The sequence below is a fragment of the Lithobates pipiens genome, unplaced genomic scaffold (genome assembly GCF_037356315.1).
Source record: "Lithobates pipiens isolate NorthernLeopardFrog02 unplaced genomic scaffold, aLitPip1_a1.2 Scaffold_16, whole genome shotgun sequence".
Lineage (NCBI taxonomy): Eukaryota > Metazoa > Chordata > Amphibia > Anura > Ranidae > Lithobates > Lithobates pipiens.
Window position 1 is genome coordinate 503,239,246 of NW_027507748.1, and position 10,250 is coordinate 503,249,495.

At 44.7% G+C, this 10,250-nt stretch overlaps 1 protein-coding gene and 1 long non-coding RNA gene across 2 annotated transcripts; both read right to left on the reverse strand.

Annotated features, from left to right (window-relative positions):
* Positions 1 to 1,274: 1,274 nt before the first annotated feature.
* On the reverse strand, positions 1,275 to 6,992 carry LOC143983433 (uncharacterized). Its single transcript, XM_077483129.1, has 2 exons — positions 1,582 to 6,992; positions 1,275 to 1,492 (listed from the first exon to the last, which is right to left on the reverse strand). The coding sequence occupies exon 1, from the start codon at positions 6,505 to 6,507 to the stop codon at positions 3,991 to 3,993; it is 2,517 nt and encodes an 838-aa protein (XP_077339255.1). The 5' UTR covers positions 6,508 to 6,992; the 3' UTR covers positions 1,275 to 1,492; positions 1,582 to 3,990.
* An 822-nt stretch (positions 6,993 to 7,814) lies between these two features.
* Positions 7,815 to 8,522, reverse strand: LOC143984435 (uncharacterized). The gene is made up of 2 exons (XR_013274859.1): positions 8,122 to 8,522; positions 7,815 to 8,032 (listed from the first exon to the last, which is right to left on the reverse strand). It is a non-coding gene; the product is annotated as an uncharacterized LOC143984435 (long non-coding RNA).
* Between the last annotated feature and the right edge of the window lie 1,728 nt (positions 8,523 to 10,250).

Sequence of the window (10,250 nt, forward strand, 5' to 3'; positions counted from 1 at the left end):
TCAGCCCGTCACCTTCTCCACCGCTCTTCCTCTGACTGAACGAAGCCTCAGCAACACGTTGTCATGCACCAGGAAATTGTAACCTCCCAGGGTTTGGAAATACATTGCACAAACCTGTCTTCAAGGTCTCCTGAAGATCTTTTATCCTCTGCTCCCTCTGTGAAGACAGGATGAGTTCTGCAACCTTACCCTTGTAATGTGGATTGAGAAGGGTTGCCAGCCAGGAATGATCCCTCTCCTTGATACCACGAATCCTAGGGTCCTTTCGCCGGCTTTTCAGAATCAGGGAGGCCTTGCAGTGTAAGTTTGCAGAGGCATTCAATTATAAGTCCTCTGGGTCACTAAGGATCACATAACCCGTAATCACCTCCTCCCAGCCACGTAAAATTCCTTGGGTTTCTGGGGACTGAAAACCATCCCTTGAAGACTGCTGCTGAGTGTTATCCTCTACATCCATGCTGACACAATCCTCCTCCTCTTATTTCTGTGTGTTTGGCGGGCCCGCAGGAATGCTATCTGGATAAAGGGAACCTTAAGAGGTAAGGAAGACCTTCTCTTCCTCCCACTGTTCTGCCTCAAGTGCCCTGTCCATGATTCTATGAAGCGTGTGCTCCAACAGGAAGACTAGAGGGAAAGTATCACTGATGATGCATTGTCAGTGCTCACCATCTTTGTGGCCTCCTCAAATGGTGACAGGACAGTTCATGCAGCCTTGATCAGTAGCCACTGGCGTGGCGAAAAGAAGCCAAGCTCCCCTGACCCTGTCCTGGTGCCATACTTGCACAGGTGCTCATTGACGGCCCTCTGCTGTATGTGCAGCTGCTGCAGCATTGCCAACGTTGAGTTCCACCTGTCACCATGTCACAAATGAGGCGGTTGGTGGGCAGGTTGCATCCCCTTTGAATGTCAGCCTGGCATTGTATGACTGGCGGAAATTACCACAGACTTTTCTGGCCTGCCTCAGGAGATCCTGTAAGCCTGGGTACCTGCTCAAGAATCACTGCATCACTAAATTCAGGAGTGTGCCAAACAGGGAACATGGATCAAGTGTCCCTATCAGAGGGCGGAGAGAAGGTTGATGCCATTGTCGTATACAACCATTCCTGGCTGAAGCTAGTGGGGTGTCAACCACCTCTAAGTCGCAATCAAAGGAGAACACAGTGCTGTAAAGAGCTAGAAGGGTGCTGCTCACCCCAAGTAAATACAAATAGAACTAGTTCCCCCACAAACGGGGTTTTTAGGCAGCAAGAGACAGTAATAGAAGCCAATAGAAGTAGTATAAAAGGTATTTTAATATTAATTGGTAAAAACAAACATGAGCTTCACCTGAGCACTTGAATAACAGACAAAATCATGTATATAAAGTACATATAATGTCACATGGAAGTAAAATAACAGACACAGCTATGTTACACTGTATGGGTAGATAACAGTGAGAGCATAAAACTAACGCGTTTCAACCCCAAAGGGGGTCTTCTTCAGAGATGGTGGTCTGTTAAAAGAAAAACAAGATTACACTGAATAAATGGATCCGGTGTTATACATGTTAGGGATACCCAATATTAATTTAAAATGGTTTACCCAATAATGTACTTCCAGGTAGGTAAGGTGGATTATAGTGCTTCGGATAAGATTCCCCCATAGGGCAATGTCTCAATTTCCTTTACGCATCTTGAGTAGTACCTGGTCCGTATGTATTGCCAAGGTGCCAGAGGGAAGAGGAGGCAGCGTCACAAACCCACTGGCGTGACTCGCGGGAGGTCACACTATTACCTTGCCCCCCAGAAGAGGAATCTCCGGGGGGGGGGGGGTTAGGTGCGAGTGAGGGTACACCGAAGATATGGCGAGCGACACCTGCAGCGAGATCCCAACAACAGGCAAAAATTAATTAATTAAAAGCGAGAATTATTTAATATTGGAAACATGGAGTGCATACATGATATGAGGCTAATGATATCATATCCTCATTATGTATGCCAAAGGTTGTATACATGTGTACATATATATACATGTGCACCCCCAATCGTCCAAACATCCATATAGCATGCTTTCTAAGGCCAGGACAGAGAAGGAAAAAAGAGAGGGGGAGGGGGGGCTATGCCTGGGAGTCCAAGGAGCCTAGGAAAAAGGGGAACGAAGGAAAAGATAGCCAAAGATGAGTGAGTGTGTGAATGTGTGCTGCTGTGTGAGCCATGACACACAAGAGAAGGGGGATGGGGAAAAGGGGAAAGGGGGAAATGAAAAGGTGATGGGAAGTGGACTGGTGAAAAACGGTGTGAGTGTGCACTCAAACAGAGAAAGAAAAGATGCGCAAAGGAATAGTGAAAAAGTGAAGAAAAATATATGAGAATCATGCAACAAAAAAAAACAAAAAACAAAAAAAAGAACAAAAAAACACCGCATGTGAAGGTGTGCAGAAACAAGATGCGCTAAAATGGGTGACAGTAGTAGAGAACATAGTCTATAAGAGTGTCAAGTGCATGGTGATATATACATACAAAAAAAGTGTATATGTGTAGTGTGTGAGAAAATACCAAACAGGTATACTATCCTCATTAGAACAGCCAGGCAAGTGGTGAGATTATTACCTGGATTGTAAGACCTAATGGGAGACTGTTCCAGAAGGTAAAGATGAGGGACAGCGACTTAGGCGTTAATCCACAAAGGGTAACTGGCGCAGTCCCTACAACATGTTTCCTGAAGTCCGATCTGTAAATTAATTAGATCAGTCCGCATATTAAACAGCCAGTAAAAAGGCTTATTTTGGTGCAGTACGTCACCAAATATAGGTCAAATACAAAGGGAAAATAAGTGCTCACCAAACAACAGGTACAAGTTTCTTTCCTCCTGGATGAATGTACACCTCCTATGAAGGCAGGTTTGTATATAAAGCCTGGAGATTGGCTACAGGTGCATACGCCCACCAATCAACCGGTATATCCCGAACGCATTGGCTGCCTGAATAGGATCAGCCTCGTGTGGCCGCCCCGGCGTCCTGGAAGGCCGGAAACCGGCCCCGAAATGACGTCGCTTCCGTCGCAAACACGTGGCGTCACAACGTCACGCACGTTCGCTCGATCGAACGGACGTGCGCGAAGTATATGTCACGCATGTTCGCCCAAACGAGCGGACGTGCCCGAGATGTGCGCCCGGAAGTGTCTGAGGATGCCGCCGGCAAGGGAATAAGTGTCCACCATCCCTCAACAAGGGGGGAGGGGGGACCAGTGGAGAGGCCTGTCCATAAAATACAGGCAGAAACCACTCCTGCCCTTGCCGGGGAGTCAGTACAGGGGGCAGACCCAGTTGTCCCCTCCCCACCTCTGGACTGTAAATTGGCAAAGGACCATTGTAGATTTCGAGGGAAGAGAGACATATTCCCAACGGAAGGAAAATTTATTATATTATCAAATAAAATAAAAATTAAGCAATGTCAAGAGCCGAGACTAGCCAGGTACCCCCTGAGCACCCACCGAGGATCTTCGGGACTGATAAAGGGATGGGGAGTGTAGGGGTGAGGAGCATGGAGGACAAAAAAAAAAAAAATTTAATATAAAATTTTAAAATAGAAAGTTGTGCTGGTGAAGGGGGAGAAGATCCAAAGGTGGGGGAAGAGGGAAGGTAGATGGCAAGTCGGGGCATAACATCACAAAAAGCCAGGTGGAATTCACCAATCAAGTTGTATAGTTATATCATACTCTACAAAGTTTAATGGCGTCTATTATCATGTAAATATAAGTCTCTATCAAGAACCTGAACAAAGCAAATATGCAAACTATAATAAAAAAATGTACATCAATTAGAACACATGACAGTTAGACACATGATTTTTCTGGGTAATCACTAATATGAGGATACATTGCATATACAAAATAATCCGAAATAGTCTATTGGCGGATAAGAAAAAAGAGAACCTGAGATGTGATAAAGAAAGGAAAATGAGAGGCCCGGGTAGGGGAGAGGAGGGGACCCCACTGCAGGGCAAGGGAAGCTTTATTGCGTCTTTCCAGAGGAAAATCCTTTAAGGAAGGGAGCAAAAGAGGTCGATTCGTTTAAGCCCGGGGCAGAGGTGGCATCCAAATTATGTATCCACCTCTGTTCCCGTTGCAGTAAGATCTTGTTCCAATCCCCACCCCGGGCCGGTATGTGTATGCGATCTAGGGCCACAAATGTGAATTTCGGCATTCTGTAATCATGCACTGTTACAACATGTCGACCAACTGGCAAATAATAATTGCCGATTTCCATACTGTACACATGTTTGGATATGCGACGGTGGAATTCCTGTTTGGTTTTGCCCACATAGTATGCCCCACATTCGCATTCCATAAAATATACTATTCCACGTGTTTGGCAGTTTACAAAATGAATGGGTCGAAAGATGCCACCATTTGGTAGGCAAAAGGTCTTGTCCCGTCTAATATACTTACAGCATGAGCAGTGATTGCAAGGAAAAGAGCCAAAAACTGAACAGTGTTTGGATCTCTTTGCCGCACTCATGTACTCGCTTTGCACTAATCTGTCGTGCAGTGATGAGGCCCTCTTGAAAGAAATGGAGGGACGTGTGGCGACAAAACGTCCAATTTTGGGATCATCACTTAGGATGGGCCAATATTTCTGAATAATGTTGTAAATGATGTTGTGTTGTTTAGTAAAGCGCATCGTGATCCTGGGTAAATTACCCATGGGGTCATCACGCGTCTTTTTGGAAAACAGAAGATCCTTGCGGGGTAAGGTTACCACCTTATTGAACGCCCTGCGTAGACAAGAGCGGCTGTACCCGCGTGCTAGGAATCTAATCTGGAGTTTATAGGCTTCTTCTCTGAAGAGGCTATCATTAGAGCAATTCCTGCAAAGACGCAGGTACTGCCCATATGGTATGGACTGTTTTAGAGCAATGGGGTGGAAGCTGTCGGCATGTAGTACCGTATTGCCCGCTGTGCTCTTCCGGTACAGTGATGTGTAAATAGAGTTTTCTGGGGTGCGGCCTATAATGACATCCAAGAACGTAATGCTCTGAGTGTCATAAGTCATGGTAAATTTTAAATTGTACTTATTTGTATTAATACAAGATTCAAATTCCAACAGAGCCGTCTCTGATCCCTCCCAGATGATGAGGACATCATCGATGTACCGGCGCCACATAGCAATGTGACGCGTGTACCCGACAAGGCCCTCATCACCCAGGAGGGATTTTTCCCACTCCCCCAGGTACAGGTTTGCGTAAGCCGGGGCACAACAAGTACCCATGGCCACGCCCTGCACCTGGAGGTAGTGGGAATTGTTGAATAGAAAAAAATTGTGATGTAAAATGTAATTCAAACCATTCACGATGAATTCATTCACCTCACATGCATATTTACCGCTGGTTTGGAGTAAGTTCCGTATCGCTTCAACCCCACAATTGTGTGGGATGGAGCTATAGAGAGCCTCCACATCAATGGCCACCAGAATAGACTTGTCAGTTAGGGTATAGTTTTCGATTGTCTGTAACAGATGTGTCGTATCCTTCACATACGAAGGCATGCATGTGACAAATGGTTGTAAGTATGAGTCAATGACTTTGCTGAGATTTTCAGCTATTCCACCTCTCCCCGAAACAATCGGCCGACCGGGTGGTCGTGATTGACATTTGTGGATCTTGGGTAAGCTGTAAAAGGTGGGTACCCTAGGGTGTTTCGTTCTGACAAAGGTGTGTTGTTCCCTTGTGATGCCTCCCTTGGTAAGAGCTGTGTCAATGAAATTATAGAATTTGTCATAGTAGGTCTGTATTAGTTTACTTGGAATGACCTTATACCATTCTTTGTTGTCTAAAATATCTTGACACATCCGTACGTAGTCCGAATTATCCATTAGGACTACGTTACCCCCCTTATCGGAGGGTTTTGTTGTAATGTTGACATTTTTTGTCAGCATATCAAGGGCTTTGGCTTCCTCTTTGTTTAGATTATCAGGATCAGATTTCCTGTATGACAACTTACAAATGTCCCTAGCTACTAATTTAACAAATATATCAATATTTGAATTTAAACTCAAGGGAGGAAATTTCCCAGAGGGTTTTTTGAAGTTATGCTGAATTCTGCGTGTGGGTTCATCTGCAGTTTCAAGTAGCGCTTCCAAGTCTATTTGGTCTATAAGGTACACTGTATTATTTTCTTCGTATAGAAGTGTTAAGTCCCTTAGGGCCTTGAATTCCCTCATACTAAACCTTGACCAGTCGGTAATGTCAGTGTCAGTGGTATTTTTTGCATGCAGGCTTTTTAATAAGAGCCTGCGTGCAAATAATTGGATATCGGTAATAGCCCCAAAGGGGTCTAGGTTTGCCTGTGGGCAAAATGTCAGGCCGCGTGCCAGAACATCACTTTCGACCGAAGATAGTACATAAGACGAAAGATTAATCACACTGAGTGATTCACTTGAATCCGTGTGACATATGCGTCCAAATTTCCTGTTTCCTTGTTTGGACGGGGTGAGGGGAGTCCCCGTTTCGAGTTTAAAGAGCTCTGACATAGTTCTAGGCTCGGTGCTACAATGTCCCTTGCATGTCCATTAAATGTCCCATTGTTACAAATAGCCTCGACATTGCGATTAGGTTCCCCTTGGGATACCATGGCATCCCTTTCTCTTCCACTACGTGACCCATTGTCACAAGTGGAAGTGCCTATGTCGTCGGGGTATTTGCATGGGACTTCACCAGATGCAAACACCTCCTGTGGATCTATGTACAGATCCTGACCGTTCTCAGGTCTCCTTGTTGGGGTGTTATCGGTAATGCGTTTCTTAGTATTACCCTCAGGGGAATCTTTGTTACTACGATTCCTTTTGAACTTTCCCCGTGATTTTTGCACCTGTTTAGTTTGTTCATTAGAGTTAGACACATCCCTGAGTTTATTTGTGTTTTTATTGGGAAGATGTGTCTTTCCATTAACATTCTTTTTGGATTGTGTATTGATACTCCATTTATAGGCTCGTCCCTCTGAGAAGGCAAATTTGTCCCTCCAGTATTTGGACTCCTTCTTGCGTAAAATATTTTTGTTATAAGTGGATAGGTCATCCCGGAGTTTGGCCGGGTTTCTACAGCTAGGGTATGTGACGCATAAGGTTGTAGAGCCATTTCCAAAGTGTGGATTTCCTTGTCGAGGAGTTCAATTTGCCTGGTGTACTCCCTGACAAGGATAATCATCATTTGCTGAGAACAAGCATTTAGGTTGGCCTCCCATTCTGTTTTGCATTCATTGCTAATTAGGTCTATATTTGGAAAAATTTGGACCCGAAGACCTAAAGGGTTAATCTTTTCATTCTTATATCTTTCGAACGATTTGATATGCCAGAATAGTGCTGATTTCCTTTCAAGTGTTCTCATTAATTTAGAGGTCAAAGTGGTAATCTCAGTATCAACCCGATCACTTTTCTCAAATTCTGTTTCATACCCTGACATCAACAGATCCCAATCATTACCCTGAAACATATTCACATTTACTATAACAATGTTTGCATAAAAATATACATATAAGGACAAATCAATTCCTCAATGTTAGTTATGCTAGGTCAAGCTCATGTTTAACCCTCCTGTGTTCAATTCGGGGGAAGGGAAAAGAGAAGGGATAGTATGAAGAAGAAAAAGAGAAAGAATAAGAAAAAGAAAGGAAAGAGAAAAAGGGTGTTTGTCCACCCAGTCTGATTGGCAATCAAAGGAGAACACAGTGCTGTAAAGAGCTAGGAGGGTGCTGCTCACCCCAAGTAAATACAAATAGAACTAGTTCCCCCACAAACGGGGTTTTTAGGCAGCAAGAGACAGTAATAGAAGCCAATAGAAGTAGTATAAAAGGTATTTTAATATTAATTGGTAAAAACAAACATGAGCTTCACCTGAGCACTTGAATAACAGACAAAATCATGTATATAAAGTACATATAATGTCACATGGAAGTAAAATAACAGACACAGCTATGTTACACTGTATGGGTAGATAACAGTGAGAGCATAAAACTAACGCGTTTCAACCCCAAAGGGGGTCTTCTTCAGAGATGGTGGTCTGTTAAAAGAAAAACAAGATTACACTGAATAAATGGATCCGGTGTTATACATGTTAGGGATACCCAATATTAATTTAAAATGGTTTACCCAATAATGTACTTCCAGGTAGGTAAGGTGGATTATAGTGCTTCGGATAAGATTCCCCCATAGGGCAATGTCTCAATTTCCTTTACGCATCTTGAGTAGTACCTGGTCCGTATGTATTGCCAAGGTGCCAGAGGGAAGAGGAGGCAGCGTCACAAACCCACTGGCGTGACTCGCGGGAGGTCACACTATTACCTTGCCCCCCAGAAGAGGAATCTCCGGGGGGGGGTTAGGTGCGAGTGAGGGTACACCGAAGATATGGCGAGCGACACCTGCAGCGAGATCCCAACAACAGGCAAAAATTAATTAATTAAAAGCGAGAATTATTTAATATTGGAAACATGGAGTGCATACATGATATGAGGCTAATGATATCATATCCTCATTATGTATGCCAAAGGTTGTATACATGTGTACATATATATATACATGTGCACCCCCAATCGTCCAAACATCCATATAGCATGCTTTCTAAGGCCAGGACAGAGAAGGAAAAAAGAGAGGGGGAGGGGGGGCTATGCCTGGGAGTCCAAGGAGCCTAGGAAAAAGGGGAACAAAGGAAAAGATAGCCAAAGATGAGTGAGTGTGTGAATGTGTGCTGCTGTGTGAGCCATGACACACAAGAGAAGGGGGATGGGGAAAAGGGGAAAGGGGGAAATGAAAAGGTGATGGGAAGTGGACTGGTGAAAAACGGTGTGAGTGTGCACTCAAACAGAGAAAGAAAAGATGCGCAAAGGAATAGTGAAAAAGTGAAGAAAAATATATGAGAATCATGCAACAAAAAAAAAAAACCCCGTTTGTGGGGGAACTAGTTCTATTTGTACCACCTCTAAGTCTGCCCCTGCAGAGCTGACAGAATCAAAAACAGCCCCTTGAACGCTTACGGAGCACCGCTGGTTCCGAGGACAAATCTGCAGAAGAGGCCATAGAGGATGAAGAAGAGGAGGGGGTGGAGGAGAGAGCTGTGGCAGAACCACCACTAGCTCCAACAACACTGAACCTTGTCCTGCATCCTTCCCAGCTGCCAGCAGAGTTACCCAGTGTGCCGTAAAGGAAAGGTAATGTCCCTACCCATGCCTGCTGGACCAGGAGTCAGTAATATGAACCTTACTGCTGACTGCCCTGTCCAACGAGGCCAAAACATTGCCTTCCACATGCCGATAGAGAGCCAGAATGGCCTTTCATGTGAAGAAATGGCGTTTTGGAACCTGCCACTGAGGTACAGCACATTCCACAAATTCACAAAAGGGGACAGAGCCTACCATCTGAAAAGGCAGCAGTTGCAGCGCTAGCAATTTGGCCAAGATAGCATTTAGAAGCTGGACATGTGGATGGCTGGGACCAAATTTATTTTTAAAGTTCAGCAACTGGGGTAGGTAAATTTGCCTGCTAAAATCAGATGGTGGTGTACCGCTAGCAGATTGGCTGCAAGTACTTGGAAAACCTATTGCTATACCTTCATTGCTCTCAGTGCAGGTTTTTGAGAGGACTGGAAGTATAGTAGGGTTGGAGATCCAAGATGAGGAGCAAGGAACATTTTTTTCTTTGATGTGGGTCTTTCAAGTGCTGTTGCCAATAGACTGCATGACAGGTCGTCATATGTCTGGTCAAGCATGTGGTGCCCAAGCGACTGCTGTTGTGGCCATGCTCGATTTGCTTCATATATAGGTTATAAACAGCAATGGTGCGATCTGCTGCACATGTGTTGAAAAAGGCCCACACCAAGGAACTTTTAAAAGTCAGCAGCGGTCTGCACCTGCGCAGCTCTGCAGTGTGTTGCAATAGGGTGGCTGCCCTTAAGCTGCCCCCTAGAAGACATCCTGCCATGTTGGAGTTGTGCCTCCTCCTCCTCTCTTCTCTCAGGTATCCAAGTACAGTCAGTGAACTCATCATCGCCTCCCTCCTCATCACTAGAGCAAACTTGGCAGTATGCTGCAGCTGGGGGAACATGACTGTGAGTACCCCCTCTTTCTAGCCTCATGTTAATCCCTTCCTCAACCAGTAAACAACATCGGAGCCTTCAAATTGCTGCACATCCATTAGCAGCATGTACCTGACACTGTGATCGAATAATTCTGGGGACTCCTTAGTGCATGATGGTGGGGCTATGGAAGGAGTGACTATGGACAAGG